General features: G+C 40.2%; 1 protein-coding gene across 1 annotated transcript in view; it reads left to right on the top strand.

Moving 5' to 3' along the window:
- Positions 1 to 2,733: 2,733 nt before the first annotated feature.
- The window catches only part of LOC130705641 (uncharacterized), a 58,627-nt gene continuing 37,727 nt past the window's right edge, over positions 2,734 to 23,633 (top strand). Inside the window, exon 1 of the mRNA XM_057533222.1 lies at positions 2,734 to 2,899. Within this exon, the coding sequence (XP_057389205.1) occupies positions 2,734 to 2,899 (166 nt within the window). The remainder of the gene's footprint in view (positions 2,900 to 23,633) is intronic.

The following is a 23,633-nucleotide window of genomic DNA, read 5'->3' as shown; positions in this document are numbered from 1 at the left end:
CAATGCACTAATCCGGACGACCTTATTACTAAACCCACTCCAGCCAACCTTCCCTAGAAAGTGACACTATCACAGGTGACTGTAGCACCTTAACCAGATTTAGTCTACAAACCAGTTAATCTACATTGGATTAATAAGGAATTTACTACAGTTTGAGGTTGCTTTTTTTTTTTAAACTGACCTATAACACACACATAGTAAGATGCCCAAAACTAAGTGTTTTATACCTCAGGGAACTTTTACATATGTAACCACCAACCACATCAAGATGTAGACCTTTTCTGTCGCTCCAGAGGGCTACTTCATGCTCCTTCTCAATACCCACACCCCACAAGAAACCCCACAAGGAACCACCGTTCTCACATCCATCACCATGGGTTAGTTTCGTCAGTTCCTGAGCTTCATATAAATTAAATCATACAGTATGCGCTCTCTTGTGTCTAGATGCTTTTGCTCAGCATTATGTCTGTGAGGTTCAGCCATGCTGTTACGTATAACAGTAGCTTGTTCTTTCTTATCACTATACAGCATTCCTGTGCATGAACATACTTCAATTATTTAAACAATCTACAGTTGATGGACATTTGCATGGTTCCCACTTTGAATCTATTATGAAAAAAAGCTGCTATGGACGTTCCCGTCGATGGCTTTTGGCGGTGGACAGACACAAGGCTCATTTCTCCCAGGTAAATACCTAGAAGTAGGATTGCGAGGTCACAGGAGACAGTTTTCTCAAGTGGTTGTACCAGTTCACACCAGGACAAGCAAGTTGCACACGTCACAGGATGGGCTACTTGGTCAGCAGACTCTGCAACAGAGCTTAGTGTGCAGGATGTTTATTACAGACTGCCCTTGGGATCAACTGCTATGGAAGGGAGCGGTAGGAAGTAAGATTGGACAAAGGGAGAGTGAAATTGAGCTGCAGTGCAGGCCAATAACAACCTGGGGTCGGGGGTGTTAGAAATGGCCTCTCAGAATGATCCTGAGTTGGGCAAGTGGGCTAGCCCTTTGTGCCCTCCATCAGTCATGGTGACTTTGGATGAGATGCAGTTGAGGCAATCGCAGAAGGATTGGAGATGGAGGCTGTCAGCACTCTTAAGCATCCGGGGCGAGAATCATCTCATTGAAAGGAGATCCAGGCAGTGCCTCACAGTGTCTAACTACTCCACACACCCACATGCATACCTAGTGCTGTCAGCGTTTTTCATTTTAGTCATTCTGGTGGGTGTGTAGTGGTATGCCTTTGTGGATTTTACTTTGCATTTCTCTAAGGTCAATAACATTCATATGCTTATTGGCCATTGGTTATCCTCTTCTGTGATGTACCTGTTCATGTCTTTTGCCCGTTGTTTAAACGGGTTGTTTGTCTTTTTCTTGTATATAAATATTAGTGCTTTATATTTTCTGGATGTATATTTGTAAACATACTATCCCAGTACAAAGTTGGCCTTTTCACACTCGTTGGAGTCTTTTGATAAACAGAAGGCTTTAATTTTAATGAAGTCAATGTACTAATCTTCTCTTTTACGATTAATTTTTTTTGTATTCTTTTAAAGAAACCTTTCCTTACTTCAGGGTTGTTCTTGACCGCCAGGCCCTCAATGGTAGGCTGATTTGAACTTAACGTAGAATAGTTACTTTAAGCATACAGAAATTGTTGAGCCAAGAGAAATACAGCTACTGTTATTAGTTAGTCTTTGTTTCACATTATTATTGAGACATTTAATTGACAAGTTTGGCTCTTGGCCAGTGTTTCCCTAAATGTATGTCACCAAGCACTATGTCTGCGTTGAAAAAATAAAAAGGGATTCCGTGATCAAATAAGTTTGAGAAACTCCTGGTTAAACAAAGTTAAGCAGATTCTTCACTGTAGAACTCCTTGTGGTCTTCAATATCCTAATATACATTAGGTAACTTCAAGAGAGATGGCGGATACTTTCTATCCCCAAATTATTTGACCATAGAATGCTTTATCCCCAGAGCATTTCACAGGACTGGTGTTCCACAGGTGACTGGTTTAGTAAATATCTCTCAAGACAAAAGGTATGACGTCCAACAAAAAAGAAGTCAAAAAAATCTGAATCCAGGAGTCCATAGTGATATTTTAAAATACCTCTAAAAATCAGGGGGGAAGGGGACTAGCCATTTTTTATAGAAGGATACTAGTTAATGAATGTAGAAAGACATAGAATCAGGAAATCATCATTTTGCAATCCCCCGCATAAAAGTAGATTCAGGCAAAGATCATCAATCAATGCTAAGACCATTGGGTAAAAAGGTTATGGGGAAATGAAACATTCTCATGGTCTCAATACAGCATTCTACAAATTACTTCTTAATTGCTAAGTGGAAGACGTAGCTTTTCAGTGGAAAGATCTGGCTGACACCAACTGAACCAGGTGATCAAACTTAGTACCACCCACATTAAGACTCAAGTCCATAATGGTTCTCTGCTGTGACACAGGAGAAGCACCCCATGTGCTTCACCTATGTGGTATCCTTGCCAGAAACATCTACCCTGCCTCTAATCATGGGGAAGAAATCAGACAAATCCACATCACAGGCATTCCACAAAAATAACTTTGAATGCTGCAAAAAGGTTTGTCTCAAAAGACAGAAATGGGGAGAGGGGGGTTTTCTAGATTTAAGGAAACTAAAGAGACATTTTTAAGAGTGGAAACATTTTTTCCACTCTTTGCACGTGGGAAAGCCTCCTCGTCTTTCCCATGTGCAATGTCGTTCCACAGACAAAATTGTATTGCCTACGGAACGCCTCAGAAGAAGGAAAATGGGGTCCCACCCGTAAGGGAGTGCATCAAAATCGATGTTTTGGGCTCTGTAGAAAAAGCCAGTCTTTCCCCTGATCTGGAAGTTCAGGAACCTCCTTCCACTGTGGATCGTACCCCACTCCTTTCCTGCTGAGAATCAGTGAATTAGTTAAGGTTTTTCCATTAACATAAGTGATACTCTTAAGACTTGCTGCCCAAAGAGCTGGACTTCTGGGGGGTTTTTTGGGTTTTTTTTTTTTTTCCCACCTTTATGGCTGAACAATACAAACTAAAGAAAACCCAGGGTACTGTTGCCCTGTGGCCAAACGACAGCATGTAAGTAATTTTGGAGTTTACCTGGGAAACCAGAGTGGAAGATTTAGGATAGACGTCAGTTGTCCCCTTTAAACCAGCTCAGAACTTCATTACATGCTTCCTTCCTTCCTTCATTCTTTCCTTCGGCCTCATTTGTCACCATATCTTCCATGCCCTGTGTGGCTGGATTTTCTCCACATCCTAAACACAGTTGCTATTTAAAGCATTCACATTATTTCCTTTTGAGAATGATTTTGGTCTGGTGGTTGCTCTTGTTGTTTTTTCTAGCAATAAATTATCTCACTTCAGCAATTTCCGGTGTTTTCATTCCCCAATCAGGGACCTGTGATTTGTAACTAAAACAAAACAAAGATACAAGAAACTCTTCTCATTCACTCATACCTCTAGTATTCATTGTGTAATTTTTTTTTTAATTAAAATTTTTTTCCCCCTCAATCATACATAACAAAACTGATTTCTCAACATTTACTTTAAAGCAGGACAATAGTGATTGTGACCTCTAGGACCTCCCAAAGCCACCCATGGCCATGGCCTGGGGCCAGGTGGGAAGGACAGGAAAGAAGCCCCAGGGCCAGGGGCAGGATTGGCTGGGATACTGGAACCAGTGGGGGATCAAGGACAGATGCTTCTTGGGACTCAAGGGAGAGTCTTTTCAAGGGTAAGTCCTGGCAGGAGTCCAAGATGGAGAAATATGATAGTAAGAAGTGGAAAACCCTAAAATAATGGCTGGCCCTCCCGTTCTTACTTGAAGGAATTCCAAAGAGGAGCAAAAGAACACATCTTTTCTTTTTGTTTTATTCTATCTGCAGAGTTCCTTCAAGATGACTGCGTCCTCCTTTTTTCTTCCTACAAAGCTTTGTCAGCCTCAGTCCTGAACAAATATCGTCTGACATATTAGCACATCAGTAGCTTAGAAAAGTATAATTAAAGGTAAAATGTACTAGAACTGAATGATACAGATACCCTAGTCATTCACTTTTAATTACATTTGGATAGATTTTTCGTTGCCATGGAAACTCTCTATCCTTAGGAAATTTGAGAGTCAGGGATCTCCTCCAAATTTCACAGTTCTGTATCTTAAAGAAATTTCTTGTTCTATTTATGAGTTTAGAAGATATTCTGCAACTTTCCATTAGGATAACAGGCAAACTTATCTGTTGTCAGTGGCTCAGAGCAGTTAACATAAAAGGCATTGTTTGCTTTTCATTGTTACAAATTGTTACAAATTTCATTGCTACAAAAATTGCTATGAGTTCTATATGGAGCTATTTTCTTTATTGTCTGTAGGTTGGTTTATTCATCAAACTTGTATGTCCAAAATGACAGCCACTAGCCACATTCACATGTAGCTATTTAAATTTATGTTAGATAAAATTAAATATTCAATAAAATTGAAATATAATTCTTCAGTGGTATTACTAGAATTTCAAGTCCCACTAGCCACATTTTAAGTGCTCAATAGCCTTAGGTAGTTAGTGGCTATGTATTAGCATAGATATAGACCATTTCAATCATCACAGAAATTTCTATTCAATAGCACTACATTAGAATAAAAATTGCTTGCATTAGATCTATTCAATTTTCTTTGCTCAGAAACAACAAGAGACTTAAAACATATGCAAAGCTAGTTTATGGGTGTGCAAACTGTGTCGTCATAAACAGCCTTGCACTTAAGGAGGACCCCATGTATGGCTTAATGCTCTGTTCTCACAATCTTGAAGTTAATAATTTTAATAACTTTGACTGAGGGACTTCACATTTAGGCACTGGACTCCTCTCAAATTATATAGCCAGTCCTGCACATAAGAGATGGCGCTTGGATTTTGAGTTCTTGGTTTCCCTTCCCTTGTAACAGGTTTTTCTCAACCTCCTTTCCTATAATCTTTAGAGACTGAGGAAAAACATTTGGCACATGGGATAAAATTTAGGTGCCTGGAATCCTTTAGGCCATCTCATCAGAGACCCTCATCAGGGATTCAGTTTAAATAATGTCTGTTCCCAGGAATTCCAGAAGCCTACAGCTGTGTCCTGGCACCTTCACTATTAAGGGAAAATTGAGTTCTCTTTTGAACAGGTGTTTTCTAACAAGGATTCTGAGTTGCCCACAGTGGAATTCCTTTCCATTCAACAGCCTTGCCAGGGCTCATGTTTAAGCTTTAGCCTGATTGGTTTTATTCACCATTCTTTCATTCCTTTATTCTCACTGTCGTTCATTCAGCAAACACGAAGCATCTATTACATACAGGACACCGTTACAGGTCTGAATAAAAAAATTACATGGCACAAACCTACTGTTACCATCTGGTAAATTAAGTGCTGCAATTAACCCAACATTAATGATAGATTCAGGAGGACAGTAAAATCAAAAGCAGCCTGAGTATCATCAAGGGTTTATTAGCTACCATCCATGTTTCCATGGTCACATTAAAACAAGAACAATAAAAAGAGAGTAATGTAGCAACAATTCTGACTGATTCGTGTATTGTGTTATGAAGGGGAAAGTTTTCTTCCAAACCAAATTTTGGTTAAGTTTTTTTTCAAAATAGGTACAGTGTACCTGCCAAAAAAAGAAAAAAATAGCACAAATAAAAGCAGTGTTAGTAATAACAATACAGTAAATACTAAAGTCATTTTCACTTACTTTGGGAATTCATTGCATGAGGTGCTTTTCTGAAAATTTTGATTGCTTATTATGTTTGAATTAAGCTAACATTCACATTGATGTTGCATTCTGTGAGCTTATGTGATTCAAGTGTGTACCAAATGGCAGAGAGAAGGCAGTTATGTGATTAAACTGGCCAACAAAAATTTGCAAAGCCAGAAACACTCATACTGAGAATTGAACTGTCATTAAAAGTATTATTCTCTCCTTTCTATACCTTGGAAAATCGTACCTCAAAATTGACTGGGAAATAAGGGAAAACAGAATACAAAGTAGAAAAATTAGAAAAAAAAGGGGGGGGGAGGGTGAAGTTATTATTCACAATGTATGCCAGATGGTCCTGTACTTCTGAAAGCTGAGCTCTTCCTACCTGATTCTGAGTTCAGGATATGAGAACAGCCAGAACCAAGTGCTTTTGGTCCTCAGCAGAAATCACTAGGTTCTAGGGCACTGAAGTGGGATGGATGGTAGACTTTCATCTCAAGGGATTTTTTCCTTATTGACTCCAAGTTTGACTTTCTCTAGTCCTAGTCTGGAAAACTATACATTCTAGTGGGAGGTGAAAAGAACATGTGTAATGGAAAATAATGGCGTGTGGGATAAATCTTATTAGGAAAAGCTGATTATAATCTTACCTCAGAAGACTGAGATGCTTAAGGAAATGAATCAAATTTTAAAGTTAACTAGGGGGGCTTCCCTGGTGGCGCAGTTGTTAAGAATCCGCCTGTCAATACAGGGGACGCGGGTTCAAGCCCTGGTGGTCCGGGAAGATTCCACATGCCGCAGAGCAACTAAGCCCATGCGCCACAACTACTGAGCCCGCTCTCTAGGGCCCGCAAGCCACAACTACTGAGCCTGTGTACCACAACTACTGAAGCCCACGTGCCTAGAGCCCGTATTCTGCAACAAGAGAAGCCACCACAATGAGAAGCCTGCGCACCACAACGAAGAGTAGCCCCCGCTCGCCACAATTAGAGAAAGCCCACACTCAGCAACGAAGACCCAACGCAGCCAAAAATATAAATAAATAAATAAATTTATTAAAAAAAATAAAGTTATTTAGGCCTTAATATATTGCATCATTTGTTGAAAATCCTCCTAAAAAGTATGTGTTCAATTTCAGAGTTAAAGTAGCAGCAAGTTTTGGAGTCCATGTACCTGTTTCCAAGTCCCCATTAAATAGCCCATAAAAATACTGAAAACTGAAAATTGACAAAATGCCAAAGTCAAGGTAGGATTTCTACTAACTGCATTATTCCTATATTTTACTACAGTTTAAAACATACACACACACCCTCACACACACATCTACATTAACTTAAAGGCAAAATACTAGAAATAATTTCAGTATTGTAAAGGACAAAAGTGATGTTCCTTATAATTACCATGTCATCAATATTTAACACTGTTCTAGAAGTTTTGCCTAATTCATTGAAACAAGGAAAAGATAGAGATAAGAAATAGAAATTAAGAAATTAAGAGAAGAAAATATTGCAGATACACAATTGTTTATTTGGAAAACCTTAGAAAATCAAATAGAAAACTATTATAACTAAAAAGGAACACAAATAAATGTACACAAATCAGTGCTAACTACACTCAATTAAAATATAGTACAGAAAAGCTGCTGTTCATTTTGGGGAAAAAAAAAGCAAACAAGCAAATGAAAACACCTTAACAAGAGAGGTGAAGAGGCTACATTGGAGGGAACCACAAAATTAAATAAGACACCTAAGGACATGATGCTACTGGAAGATCCAGTACTATTAAGATGCTATTTTTCTTGAATTTACTGTATACCCTTAATTCAACATCAGTCAAACTGCCAATTTTGAGGGAACTGATAAAATGATTGTATACAGTTCATCTGAAAAATAAATGGAAAGGAAGAGATCAGAACATTTTAATAATGTAGAGAAATGTTGGTGGGGTGGATCTTGGGTGCCTGATCTTAAAGTGTGTGATGAAAAATAAATAAATAAAATTTTATATACGCTTCAGAGTCAGACCTGATTGAAGCTGTACAAACTACTACTAGCTGGGTTATCTTAGGCAAGGGGCTAAACTTTTCTTTTCTTTTCTTTTCTTCCTGACTGCCCACTTGGCATGTGGGATCTTAGTTCCCCAACCAGGGATCGAACCCACGCCCCCTGCAGTGGAAGTGCAGAGTCTTAACCCCTAGACCGCCAGGGAAGTCCCAAGGGGCTAAACTTTTCTAAGACAGACAATTTCTTCATCTAGAAAATCATTATAGTTATATATATAATTTATTTATGTATAAATATATAGTCATTATATAATATATTATATATTACATTATATAGTCTATATTTATATATAATTTATATTTAATATAAATATATATTATTATATAAAGTGTGATTAGAATTAAGAGATAATTTTACCTCTTAGCACAATACCTGCTACATTTTTACTGTTATTATATAGACAACAGAACCTTTAGGGAAATGTGTTCCATGAATCAAAAGAGGGTCATTTTTCAAACCTGATAAAGCAAATAATTAGAATGAAACCATATTGCGAATCTTTACGGGCTATAGTAATACCCACTGCTGGTACTGGCGTGATAAGGTGGGTCCTGGAGTGAAAAATGGTGTGAAGTTACTGGAGAGTAATCTAACAATACTTCTCAAGAGCTTCAAACATGTTTCTACCCTTTGACCCAATAATTGTATTTCTAGGAATCTAACACAAATATATTAATTACCTCATCATAAATAACAATTCAAATATTCAACAGAGAAACTATAAAATAATATGGGATATACTCATATGAGAATATTTTAGGTTATGTATATTTATGCAAGTAAAGATTACAAATGACATGGTAAAATGCTCACAGCAGAATAAAGAATGCATATGTTGAATTTCTTTGTTTTTCTGTGTTTTCTAAATATTCTACAATAAGCACTTAGAAATACGTGTCACTTTTAAACTATTTTTATTTTATATTGGAGTATAGTTGATTAACAATGTTGTGTTAGTTTCAGGTGTACAGCAAAGTGATTCAGTTACACATACACATGTATCTATTCATTTTCAAGTTCTTTTCCCATTTCGGTTATTACAGAATATTGAGCAGAGTTCAATATACAGTAGGTCCTTGTTATCTATTTTAAATATAGCATTGTGTATATGTCAATCCCCAAAAAAGCATATCTAAGAGAACAGTTAAGCTGCTGTAAATCAAGAAATTAAAGTATAAGATTTAAACTTTCTTTAAATGGAATAAAATGTGTAAGTCTACTTCCCTGTGTTAGTATTGTTTAATTAACAATTAATATTGTGGCATTGATTTGAGTTATTTAAAAACCTTGGAGTTATCTCTGAAAACATTAATCATTCTATAATATTTATAATATTAAATAGTAGAATATTAGACCTCATATGTTTTTTTGTTTTATTTTGTTATTTTAATATATTTTTTTTATTTTGGCTGCATCAGGTCTTAGCTGCAGCACGTGGGATCTTCGCTGCGGCATGTGAGATTTTTTTTTTTTAGTTGCAGCATGCAGACTTCTTAGTTGCAGCATGCAGACTTCTTAGTTGCAGCATGCAGACCCTTAGTTGCAGCATGCATGCAGGATCTAGTTCCCCAACCAGGGATCGAACCCAGGTCCCCTGCATTGGGAGCATGGAGTCTTACACATTGGACCACCAGGGAAGTCCCTAGACACCTCATATGTTTTAGGAGAAGTACAGAATACTCCCTGGAATTGTATATATATATATGCTTATATTTTAATTGCTATTAATAGAGTTACCCTTCTTGTAATTTTTCTCTTTCTCTTAAAAAAGAAATTCATTTTAAAAAATGAGGATCACAGGTATTTGGATTCTTGTTAATGGAGATTCTCTATATAATGAAAATTACAGATTACCTATATTCTGTACTACTAAGGAAATGAACACAGCCCTTGGAACACAGCAAATCTTGGTGAAAATTCTAATTTACTCACTTGCTATCTGTAGGTCTTGACTTTGTCCAAATTATTTCACCTCTACCAGCTTCAGTAATCGAAACTAAACAATGGGGACAATTTTAAGAGTTGTTTTGAGAGAATTCCTGACACAACTGTGGCTAGAATTAAAAATCCAGGCTCTGCCCCAGAGAACTAAAGTTAGGGGACAAAATTTTAAATAAAAAATAGAAAACAATGTGCAATTTTAAAATGTGTTGTATTTAGAAGATAAGAGCATACTCTTATAGCAGCACAGAAAAAACTAAGTTTAGGACAGAGTTAGCAGAAACAAATGGCTAAAATTGGAATAACAGACCAGAGGGTGTGTTTGAAGCTAGATTCGCTAGTTTGGTTTCTTGGGGGGACAGCCCCACCCTACCTTGCTCCTCCCCTTTTCTCCTTTATATCAAGGAGAGTTAGAAATTGCTTTTTGTTTTTTGTGTTTTTTAAATTTTATTTTATTTATTTATTTATACGGCAGGTTCTTATTAGTCATCAATTTTATACACATCAGTGCATACATGTCAATCCCAATCTCCCAATTCATCCCACCACCACCACCCTCCCCCTGCCACTTTCCCCCCTTGGTGTCCATATGTTTGTTCTCTAAGAAATTGAATTTTCTGGTAATTTGAATATTCTGATTCACTGATATTACAATAAGTACCAAAGACAGCTTACACATTCCCTAATAACTACAACATTTTAATAAAATACACTTCATCTGAAACTGCTCTGAACATAATCATAGACTGGGAATCATAGATGTATCTGAATCTCTGTAGATTCAAACCTTAGCTCAAGATCTTACAGTGCCTCAGGTTGTCCATTTAAACATCATTTATATAGACAGTAAATAAAAGTCTGATTATTTTCACTTTACGGCTTTCTGTCTACTTTTTATGTACTCTTTGAATAGGAGTTTGTGACAACAAGTGTTATAATTATAGCTATGGAAAAAGATAAATTACAATACATTGGGAGTCTCTTGTATTGCACCAGGAGCAAATTGGGGCAGATTTTGTGTGGATATACATAGAGGACTTAGATATTAAAAATGGCTATGTTTAGAGAGTTGGCTTGGAAAGTGAATAAAAATTAAATACTCTGGCATTTCTATTTTGGTTATTAGTATTGTAAATGTACACATTGACCTTTTGAAAGTCAGAAATTACCAGGGCCTAGACAAATAAATGGAACATAACAGAACGTATTTTAAATCCAACCCCATTGTCTTTAAAGTATTTGAAAAAAATAAAAAGCAGCTAGAGAGAGAACTCAAGAGGAAATAAAAGAAAATAATTAATACAAATAAAATATTCAAAAGTCTATAGAGAAATCAATTTTAAGCAGGAGATTCAATATGAAAAGCACATTTCAGGGTTTCCCTCGTGGCGCAGTGGTTAAGAACCCGCCTGCCAACACAGGGGACACAGATTCAAGCCCTGGTCCAGGAAGATCCCACATGCCGTGGAGAAACTAAGCCCATGCGCCACAACTACTGAGCCTGCGCTCTAGAGCCCGTGAGCCATGACTACTGAGCCCACGTGCTACAACTACTGAAGCCCGTGTGCCTAGAGCCTGTGCTCTGAAACAAGAGAAGTCACTGCAATGAGAAGCCTGCACACTGCAAGGAAGAGTAGCACCCACTTGCTGCAACTAGAGAAAGCCCATGTGCAGCAACAAAGACCCAACACAGCCAAAAATAAATAAATAAAATTTATTTTTTTAAAAATTAAAAATTAAAAAAATTAAAGAAAAAAAGAAAGAAAAGCACATTTCTGTTTGGCACTCATCTTTCTGACTTTTTTGGCCCTGGGCAGCGGGACAATGTTGATAGAAGAGAAGCTAAAGCATTGACTGCTGGCATGTGGATGTATGTTTTTGTCCAAGGTTGTGTGAGTTAATCATATTGGGAGAAGAAAAGAGATAGCATTTGGTTCTGTCAGAAAGAGCTGTTGAGTTTGCAAAACAGTGGGGCTGGACAATGAAAACATTGGCTCAGTGGTAGAAGGTGGTGACCATAAAACCAAAACATCCAAGTGTTGAACGAGATTTGAGAGACCTTGTTTATTAGAGTGAAACTGAGCAGGACTCTGCGGGGCTTTCCCAATGACAGATGCCTTGATGTCCCCCGCTTATTATTGATTGGGAAAAGAGGCTATGGAAATAAACCGTAGCCACCTAGGTCTTCCCTGAATTCCAAAGAGCAAGTTTAATCAGAGAAGTGAGAAGATGTAGAAACAAAGGAAAGCAGTCAAGCAAGACAAAATAATCATAGTTTAGCTATAAAACAAGGTCAAGGACTTTTAGTTCCTCCTCAAGGGCTATAGATAATATCCTGAGCCATATCCTTGCGTTATTTTGCAGATACTAAAGTCCACACCAGGTGGAAGAAGTTAACTACATGCAAACCACTGGCATGTAGACCCCAGACAGGTTGGACCCAGAAGGTGGATGATTGAGATTCCCAGCACATCACCCTGTTACCTCACCATCAGCCAATCAAAGAATTGCACACAAGCTGATCGGGTACCCTGAAACCCACACCCCTAATCTTGCCCTTAAAACCCCTTCCCTGAAAGCCTTCAGGGAGTTCATGTCGTTTGAGCATGAAGTTGCCCATTGTCCTTGCTTGGCACCCTGCAATAAATTCTACACTTTCCTTCACCACAACTGGATGTCAATAGATCGGCTTTGCTGAGCATCAGGTAAGCAGATCCAAGTTCAATTCAGTAAAAAGGGTAGTTGCTAATTATTCAACCCACCGTTGTTCCCTGCCCTAGCTGAATGATTTCTCAGAAGCCATTTCCAACCTCTCTTAGAATTCAGCTCCAAACATTAAAAGAATAACTTCCAGCCTAATTTTTGCAACATGCTGGACAAGTATCTCAAGAATTATCTGCTAAAAATAAATCAATCTGAATTCACTTTATTTTTAAACAGAAATGGTATATATCACTTTAAAGAGTGGAAGAATGTATCAGAAAATGAAACATTTTAAAAAAACACGTCACCCAGTTGCCCTCTTGCTGATGACAGAGCAGTCTCACATTTTTAAGGCATTGTTAAACCTTGGTAAATTCTACTTTTCTTTATCCTTAAGCATTATACTTAGTATCATACTTAGTTACCTTAAGACTTGAAGGTAACCTAGAGATCAGCTCCTCCAAACCCTCAGTTTTATCCATGAGGATACTGAAGCCAGAAGTTTACAACTGCCTAAGACCCATAGATGTTTCACAGGGCCAAAAATGGTACAGCAAACTTCTTCCTTTTCCTGTACTCTCTCTATTTCAAATAAAAGAGGAAGCATTCTCTTAGTAACCTTAACTCTTTTACTTATCCCCAAATTATATCACCCCCATCCATCCATCAATCCATCCATCCATCCATTCATCTATCCACCTATTTATCCATCAAATGTTTATTTGGCATTGACTATGTAAAGATACTAAGTTAGGCCCTTTGGATATAAAGATTAAGTAGAATACAGTCTCTGCTCTCCAGACCTTGGACAAGAGGGAGAAGAGTAGTCCCGGAGTTCCAGGTAAGCCAAGCATGACCCACTATCAGTCCCTTTGGTAGAAGCAGGAACTTTCACTTCTGCTAGAAAACAAGGGTGGAAGGGAAATGGATCAAGGTTAGTTAGATTACAAGTGTTGACTTCAACTTTTCTACAAGGTGTTCCCAAACCAAGCAAGTGAGAAATGTTGTCATGCAATTTTAACTGTATTTTCTGCATGTCTTATGACTTGATTTATAAACAAATTATTTTTGCTGACATCCTTTCACTTTCTTAGAGATATTCTTACTTCTTATATGTACCTACCTATATGGCCTTCAACAGTCTACCCCTTCATCCTGGGGCTCCCAATTCTCAACTTAAAGTTGAAAAAGAAGCATAAACACTTGAGAATTTTCTTACTTGTTTTAGACACTATTTGAACATGATTAGTGTTAACTTGTGTGTCTAATTTATGATGTGCTTCACAAGGATACTCTCTATTGCAATGGTACTTTTTAAAAATTAAAACATCTTTAGTTCTCATTACAAAAACAGGACAGGTTCATTGTAGAAAAAGCAGTCAGAAGCCCTTTTCTCCTGATTTCAAACCCTGTATATTGAAAATCCATTTGTGCTGCCAGAAGACTCTTCCGGAACAGAGGTGCTAAGGACGTGATTTTTTTTTTTTGAATTTTATTTATTTTTTTATACAGCAGGTTCTTATTAGTTATCTATTTTATACATATTAGTGTATATATGTCAATCCCAATCTCCCAATTCATCCCACCACCACCACCCCACTGCCCCACCACTTTCCCCCCTTGGCATAAGGACATGTGATTTTCTATTTACTCTCATGTCAAGGGAATCTACAGAAAGAACTTAAAGGTCTTGATGGGAAAAGTCTGAGTAACTCACAGCTTGACTGCAGCTCTCTGCCTTGTGCTCAGGGAGCTGAGAGAAAGCCAAGCTTACAGCTGAATTTTCTCAAGTGGCTTGATTTTCAATTAAATGTAGTTGTGAGGACATCTGACTCCCAGCCTGAGCTATAGATTTCTGTAGCACTTTTATGAAGGTGGGGACTGGGTTTTTCTTGTTCAGAGCTGCAGTCTCTCATAGCTAGCGTGATGCGAGACACATGGTGAAGATGGGCACATTCTACTCTTGCTGACTGAGAGTTGAATTAAACTAGGATATTATGGCCCAATACAAAAATCTCTGCAAAGCATAGCAGGTCATTGTGCCTTATAATGGGTCCTTTTATTTTTTTTTTTAAAAGGTGCATCTGGGGTGAGGGGTCTTCCAAGCAGATTCCAACACAAAAGATAACAAGGAGAATGTCTCCTTCAACAGCCATAATAGCTAATGCCTATCATACTTTACTATGTACCAGGCACTGTTCTAAACATTTTACAAATGTTAGCCAATGGAATTCTCACAGCAGACCCTATGTTAGAGATGAGGAAAGAGAGACCCACAATGCTTAAGCCATGTTGCTTACGATCACATCACTGGTGTGTTCTGAAGGTCACATCATACAGAGCTAAGTCCAGAGTCTGTCCTTAATCACCTTAACTACCACATAGACTACCTCTTTAAAGGGTACTTGGTGCTAAGTTCTTCCCAGTAAACTGAACTCTGTAAGTTGTTTTCAGAAACTGTTCTAGGATCTACCTTCTCCACTGACTGGGGTCTACAAAGCTGCTTGAGAACGGTTTGGTTCTAAGATTCAGTGGCGTTGAGTTACTGAGGCTCATAAACTCGGCCTCATGAGTAGAAGCTCCTGGGGCTGTTTGATACATGGTCACGTTCACAGCCCTGTAGACTGGCTAACCATGAGTCAACCCTAGAGATCTCCATGACATCTCGTTTGAGGCTTGTGCTTGACTTCTCTTGCTGGAAAAAACTGCATTCAAGAGGATCCAATGTTTGGATGATTTAATAATTAGGGATGTGTCGACTGAAAGAAAAATATACAACCTAAAATTTAAGAATTATGTTTTTGGTTTCTTTTTGGCTGCAGCTTGCAGAATCTTAGTTCTTCCACCAAGGATTGAACCCAGGCCCCGGCAGTGAAAGCATAGCATCCTAACCACTGGACTGCCACAGAATGCCTGAGAATTATGGTTTATTGGGTTGGCCAAAAAGTTCATTTGGGTTTTTCCGTAAGTTGTTATGGAAAAACCCGAACGAAATTTTTGGACAGCCCAATATTGGGCAGACTTTCTGAGGACTTCAAGCCCAGGACACAGCCTCTCAGACAGCTCGGAGGGACTTATCCGAAGAGGTAAGGGAGGAGCCAGGATATGTAGGAGTTTTGCAACAAAGTCCACGTAGTTGAAACATCAAAAGATTACTGTTAATTAAAGAAAACCAGACATCTCAAGTGCGTGAATTTAGCGCTTATCTATGTATGGGGAGATGCATGAGTCTGGGCTCATTGAAATCATTCCTTTGATATGCACGTTCGCTATCTAGGGTCAGTACCCCGTTCTTTCCCATCCTGAGTTCCCTCATGCTCACCATCGGGGGCAGCGTAGTGGCTGGTGGCTTGATGGCCACAGCATCCTTTGTTTGCTGATATGGCAAGCAACATTTTTTATCCACAGATGCTTATTGGAGGGAGGTTTTCTAAGAAGCTTCTAGAAGTCCCTCCACAGCCTCTCTGCTCCCTGCCAGAGGGTACAGTAATGGCGCAGCCAAGAGCCCAAGTCTGTTGCGTCAGTCAGGGTCCCCACAGGAACAGACGGCAGCATCAAATCAGGATAATCCAGGAAGGGCTTATTTGTAAAGTGACTGTGGTACAAAGGTGAAGGTGGGACGTGCGGAAGCACAGGGATAGTGCAGGAACCTGATAGAGCAGCAGCAGAGGAGCTGGGCCCTGCCCTAGACCCAGGGAACAAGGAGAGGGAGTGGCTACAGCATCTAGAAGGCTCTAGGCGGTTGCTTGCTTTGAGAGGAGCACAGGCCTTCAATTAAAGGATGCGGCCAGCCTGAGGTGAGCTTACAGGAAGAGAATCAGGGGAGTAGATACTCCATCTTCACTCTCTTCCCTCCTTCAGATCTCTCGCCAGGAATCCTCCTTGGCTGGACCCAAAAGGAAGCAAGGGGGATGGAGAGTCCTTTGTTAAAGTCCATACAAGGCAGGCTTCTAGGGCAGAGAACAGGGAATGGAGAAGAGGGAGGGTGGATCTGGAGAAGGAAACAGCAAACATCCTATACGGGGCTCAACTAGATGCTTACTAGACTGAAGCTGAGGCAGAGCCCACCCCAGTGATAGAAGGTGAGGAAGAGACGCAGCACAGGAGATAGGCATGGCAGGACAAACGACCCAGGAACAGACAGCCATGACAAAATGGCCTTGTTCTCTCTTTGCCATAATAACAAGCTGAGAGTCATAAAATAGCCATGGCATCTCGGCCTGTGGCTAGGGGTCAGAGGGTCATTTTGTTCTGGTCTCTGTTTATTACTCTAAATGATATGTAGGAAACATCTGGAAACAGAACAAAGTCATCTCCATTGGGACCCAGGGATAACCAGACAGATCTGACAGTTATCGTCACAGAGGCAAAGCTGTGGTATAACCTGTATCCTTTATCCTGACAGAAGTGCTCGCTGAAAAGCTGTAGATGAACAGCAAGTACTTTTATAAACTCATATTTTCTTTTCTTTTTAAAAACGTTTCTGTAGCTTTTATTAGACTAAACTTTCCACAGACGACAATTATAAACTCTGAAAACTAAAAGAAAATTTTTCATTTAATTTTTTCCGGCTTTGTTGAGATATAATTGACATATAACATTGTGTAAGTTTAAGATATACAACGTGTTGATTTGATACATTTATATATTGCAAAATGATTAGCACTTTAGCATTAGCTAACACCTTCATCACATCACATACCTGCCATTTCTTTTCTATGGTGAGGACATTTAAAATCTACTCTCTCAGCAACTTTCAAGTATATACTACAGTATTATTAACTAGAATCACCACGCTGTACATTAGATCCCCAGAACTTACTCATCTTGAAACTGAAAGTCTGTACTTTTTGACCAACCTGTAATTTTATAAATCTCTGTATACAAACTCTATGGAAACTTGAGACCAAGACCATAGTTTTATTTGAATCACATCTCTAGAATCTGACTATAATGCAACAAAGCAATGAGAGCAGGATCCAGCAAACAATACCCTAAGGGCCACATCCAGCTTGTGTCTGTTTTTATAAATAAAGTTTTATTGGGACACTGCCATGGTCATTCATTAACGCATTGTCAGTTTCTGTGCTCAACAGCAGAGTTGAGTGGTTGTGACAGAGACTGTATGGTCCACAAATCTCAAAATATTGATTTACTATTTGGCACTTGACAATAACATTTGCGAGCCCCGAGTTAGAGTCAGTTTTAAGAGTAGAATGTGATGTATGGTAACATCACCAGCGGGTTTGGGGTGACTGCCCGTTAATATTTACCACTGGACTCAAACTGGGAAAAGGCAGCAAATACATCTGTTTTTTGTATCCAATTCTTAGCTGCATCCTGTTCATAGCACAGGACTTAGGACAGAATGGGGTCCAACAAATGTGTGCAGAGTATATACGCATTTAGGGAGGAAGTTAGACCCAACACCATCATTCTGCAAAGAAACTTCCCCTTAAAGAGACAGGGAACATTTACTTACTGTGGAATTTTATAGTATTCATCCATAACTGGCTTTGTTTGGGATTTTTTTCTTTATCTGTCTCCCTTGCTTCATTTGAAAAGTCTGATTTGAACTGTGTGAGGAAGAGGAGGAAAGGGGCACTTGGCAATTGTGTACAGCGTGAACTCATTTCTCATCCAGTCTCTGTTCTCTAGGCATGTTTCCTGTATATGAAGAAGACTGACCCCAGAGCTGACCAAAAGTCTCTCAACGGTTGTAACCTTCAGGCTGTACTGTGCCCCTGAGCTATTTGCTGGGTCTTTCTCAGATCTTGCTGTAAAAACGGTGAGACCTCACTGCAAGTCAATTGATCTAGCTTCCAAGTGTGTGGGTTGGGAAAGAAGGTCAACAGCTTCATTTCAGAGGAAACACTGTCTTCTAAGGCATTCATTCATTCACTCTTTCATGTGTGTGTGTAAGAGAGGAGAGAGGCAAAAATATTTGTTTACAACAATAAAACAAACAGTATGTCAAATGGTGATAAGTTCTATGGAGAAGAATAAAACAAGGAAAGGTGATAGAGAGTGCTAGGCTGCGGATGGGGAAATGTCAAGTAGACTATCTTTTGATGTGTTTGAAATATCTATCGATAATCTGAAATTCGATATACCCTTTGCCTCATGTGGTGGGTAAATTCCTTTCTTAACATTCAACCTTATAAGAAGAAGCATCATCATTGCACTAGGAAAAGTAGTTGGCTATCTGATCCTCACTTCAGGGAGGAAAGGGGAAAAAGTCATTTATTGAAGACTCAGCTTTGCTAGGGTTTGAAATTGTTAGCACTGTTACAGTGGCAATTTATCCCGGCCATGAACTTCTTTATGTGCACCTTGGATATAACACACTGGGCCAAGTGAAAGTAATACCTTGGTTCACCCAGAAAATCAGGAAACAGAACACAGAAGTTGACTGATGTTGGCTATTTGGAGATAGACCAGCCACACTGACGTAGACATTTTCTTATCAGGTCCAGAAACCCATGTGAGCCAGGAAACTATCCTTTCACACTCCCTTCACCCTATTAGGCTTCTTCCAGTGCCAGACAGAAGGACCCAGTGCTTCAGAAATTCCGATCAGAGTGCTCAGATGGCCACAATGAAAATACTCCTGTGTGCTTGCCAAGGCCCACCCAGCAGTGCTAAGTTCTGCAAGGAAGCAGGACCCGGGGACAGGCTGTGAGTTCGACGCAGACTCTGAAGACACTGAGAATCATGAGAAATGATCTTCTTGAAAACTTACTGGATTTTGCCAATTAGATTGGATTGTTCACAAAACCACTTTGAGGAGCATTGTGCAGAGGCAGGGACATACCATAAACCTCTAACCACCATCTGGCCGGCCCTGGGCTATGAGAGGAGCTCTCGGTGTCAGCTGAAACAAAACCCAAACTTCCATCTCTCAGAGGGTGGGAAGATGCTCTACGACCTACTCTCCCATCCAAGAACCCCAGGTGATGTGCTGAATGGGGGTGGAGGTGGGATTGGAGAAGGGCTGCAGAAACCTCCACGATGTTCCTGGGGGCACTTTTCAGCAGGATGGAGAAGAACTGGTTCTTACAGTCTATAGGGGGCTGGTTGAAGATTTGGTTCCTAAGTCCCTTCCCTGCAACTGCATGGGCCTCTGGCCCACCTCCTCTGTCAGCCTTGGAGCCGACATGTCTCCACAGTGGGAGGGCAGGAGCACGGGTTTCCCAGGCCTGGGATGCAGTCCAGAAGTTAACACCAGTAAGGTCAGGATTTCCTGCAGCCTCTGCCGTCAAGTTTCCTCAGGTCAGCTGGTCCCACAGAGCGGCCTCCGGAGCCCTCCAAGTAACATCATGGGCCCTGCTGTTCTCCTACAAGTTGCTGCCCTTTCCCACACTCTAGGCAGGAAAGAATCTTTTTATACCTAGTTTTGCGCCAGTCCTCATCTCTCCTCGTCTTCACTCCAAATTTGAATACAAGTTACCTAAAACTGTTCTCAAGATTTTTAAAGATGGAGATCAACAAAATCACCCCTTCAGTCGACCCATTAAACAGTTGGGATGTGACCTGGTGCCTGTGTTGACCGTTTGGGCTACATTTGCCCTGCTTGGGAGCAGTAATAACTGCAGTCCTCTTCTTGTACTTGTGCCAAGACACACTGTATTTAAGAAGAGTGGAAATTCCCCATGGCATTTTCTTTCTGATGTTTTAAATATTTGCTTATTTTTCCCACAGGAAACTTTATACTTGGTGTGCATTCCTAAATCGATTGTTTTTTATTTGTGTTCCTCCCTGCGTTTCCCTCTTTAGCAAATCGTTGGGCAGCTCAACATGGACGTTTCTGCCAATGTGACACGTCACAGCAGCACGAGACACTTTCCTTTGTGCTGCGTGCTTTGATCCATGGCGGCCAGTTTTCTTATTTGCTCAGTAAACCTCAGCCATTGCCTTGTTCAGGACCCCCTCTTCACGTGTAAGAAGCGTCTCCGAAAGCCAATCAGACCCCATTATTTTTTCAATTCTCCTAGGCTCAAACGCATGGTTTGCTCCTGAAAACAGCTCCAAGAGCTCCCTGTGGGGCTGGCCATGGGATGCAAGCCCCATCAAACTCTCCAAGTCAGTAACAGTTTGCTTCCTGGTTGTATATAAAGCACCCCAGCAAAAGGAAATAGAGATTCGATAAAGATAAACTAGAAGTGGCTGATGGTCACGGAGAAAAATTTCCAGTTAGAACACTCTGGGGGTTGGATCATTTTACAGGATTTATTCTTTATTTTGAGGGGATGAAAAGCCCAGTCAAAAAATATAATCAACTCGGGACTTCCCTGGTGGTCCAGTGGTTAAGACTCCACATACCCAATGCAGGAGGCACGGGTTCAATCCCTGATTGGGAAACTAAGTTCCCAATATATATATAATCAACTAATTTATATCTGGCCTGTCAGCCATCAGAATATGCCAGGGAAACATATGCTGAAATTCTTGGCTTCACATTGTCGTTAGGGGCAGCCCTGTGAGGCAGAAAATGGTGCAAAATGTCTGCAGGACAGATAACCAGTACAGAGGGTGGTGTCAGGGAAGCCCTCTGTTTTGAGGAGCCTAAGCCTGGGGGGGGCGGGGAGGGAGGTGGAGAGACGTCCTCCAATCTTGGAGACTTTGTCACCAGACTTGGCTGCAGATCCGGGAGCTTGCTGGACCAGGTGGAGATGTCGTGGTCAGCATCTCTTTCCTTCCCAGGCTTGTCTGTTTCTAGGTAAGGTCAGAGTGGGACTCCAGGTTAGAAGGTGGGAGATTTCAGTGCTTCGGAAGTACTTTTCATGGCCAGATCTAAACTGAGACTCAGGGCTTCCCTGGTGGCGCAGTGGTTGAGAGTCTGCCTGCCAATGCAGGGGACGCGGGTTCGAGCCCTGGTCTGGGAAGATCCCACGTGACGCGGAGCAACTGGGCCCGTGAGCCACAGTTGCTGAGCCTGCGCGTCTGGAGCCTGTGCTCCGCAACAAGAGAGGCCGCGACAGTGAGAGGCCCGCGCACCGCGATGAAGAGTGGCCCCCACTTGCTGCAGCTAGAGAAAGCCCTTGCACAGAAACGAAGACCCAACACAGCCATAAATAAATAAATAAATAAACTGAGACTCAGCTGAATTCTGTGAGTACCTTTGGAGAATCTGCTCTACATAAGCCACCGTGCTAACCACGGCTGTGTCACTACGCGGCTCCTGCGGAAGCCACTCACAACCTAGTCTCTAAGAACAGCCACCCCAGGCTCGTGCTGTCCAAAGCCTCAGCAGCCACCTGTGGTGCATGCTGGACGCTGCAACTGTGTCAGAGCCTCAGGAGGACTCTCCCCGCCTTCAGAGAGCGGGGAGAGTCTGGGGGATGAAAAGATTGCTACAGAAGCAGCTGTGACACCAGGCAAAGCAAGCTCAGTGGCAAAATGGGAGTAACCAAAAATGAATTCAGAGTGAACTCAAGATATAAGGTGTGGGCAAAGGAAGAGGGACAGAAGGAAGAAGAGGAGGCTGGATTATCTTGTGGGAGCCTCCCATGCCTGGTCTTAAATTGATAGGTCGTCAAGGATTGTGTTTTAGGAGATAACACTGAGAAAAACTGGCCAGGAGACTGGAAGCCAAGTAGAAACACACTTCATACTGTCAAGGTAAAAGATAAAGGGGCCTGAACTTGTATGATAACAGTCAAAAAGAGAAAAGGCACTGAATTGGGAGATGTTTTGAGGCTTATAAAAATTCATTTTGACTCACCGCGGAGTTAAAAGTGAGAAAATTAGTAAGAAACAAAATACTGATGAACCCCAACTTTACTAACAAGAAACAACATAGTTCAAGTTTTATATTGAAACTGCCTTTTTTTGTAGGTAAAAAAAATGGTCAACAATCAGTAATTTCATGAAATTCAAATTTACTTTATAATAGGTCCCCCTAAATATCCCACTGTAGGAAAAGTATAACCCCAGACAAAATAACGTTAAAAGGAATAAAAATTAACCGTGAATACAAGAGAGCAGGAAGTCATTTATTTAGCAGTGGGACAGGTGAGGGCAGGTTTTAAAGAGAAGACCCAGTTCTTAAGGAGATTGCCTGGTAGAGAATTTCCCCATGCCTTTCAGCCTAGGGCAAAATTCCAGAGAAGAGTGGTTTAGGTCAGTGAAAGCCCAATACTTGTTTTGGAATTAAAGAAGGGCATTGTAACTTACTTCAATGTACAATGTCCTATACATCTCTCTTTGGGGCTTTTCTTAACAGGAGATTTGTTCCAGAGTTACTGGCAAAGATTAAAAATACCTGCAATGAAATCTTCCCTGAGTCCATTTCCTGCCTGTGCTCCCTTCACCATAATACGTACTGAAGACAGGGTTTAGGAACAAACAGAAAACTTAACACTGTTAAGCAAAACGTTAAGCAAACCTTCCATTACATGAGGATGTCGTTAGGTGACCTAGTAAATGTTAATGCCTACCCAAGAGTGAACCCTGTGAATCCCAGGCAGAATGATGCACGTTGTAGAACCTGTAATTTTCACCTCTAAATTCTGAGCCACAGCAATGGGCTTCCAAGCCTTTGTTCCCACTGATTCCTTTTCCTCCCCAATTCTTTGCTATTCAAGGAATGCTAACCCGTCCTTCAAGCCTTGACCCACCCTAGCCTCACCCACTCCCTAGGACCTTAAAACATTCAGTTCATGCTTTTATTTCCATTGTATTCAGTTTGGTTGTCTCCCAATCTTAGTTTGGTTTTCACTCCTAGATTCAGTCAAGAAATGTAAGCCCCAAACTACATGCTTTTTGTATTGACCAGTAAAACAAAGGAAAATAAATTTCAAGATTGTATGCTGATAATGTGCTGCATTTGTGTCAATGAGATAAAGCAAAAAAAGAAAAAAAAGTCATTGTGAAAGCGTTTGCAAATAATTTTATTTGTATATAAAATAGACATCAGTTATGTATAAAAGAAATATGTTTATAGAGGCATAGAAATATGTGAAGGGATACCCATCAGTTTCCACTAGGAACTGAAATTGAGGATGATGGAAAGATTAGAGACTTTCACAATATTATGTGATCAATGCTTCACTCCTTGATTTTATTTTAAAAAGAATTCTCTTATTAAAAAACAAAGAGACATAGTTCTCCCACATTGGATCTCAGAAAACTGTGGTTCATTCAAGACCAGCACCAAGGGGCTTCCCTGGTGGC

Source organism: Balaenoptera acutorostrata, chromosome 18, assembly GCF_949987535.1.
Source record: "Balaenoptera acutorostrata chromosome 18, mBalAcu1.1, whole genome shotgun sequence".
NCBI classification, from domain to species: Eukaryota; Metazoa; Chordata; class Mammalia; order Artiodactyla; family Balaenopteridae; genus Balaenoptera; species Balaenoptera acutorostrata.
Note: the sequence above shows the minus strand (reverse complement) of the source record. Positions and strands in the feature narration are given on the sequence as shown.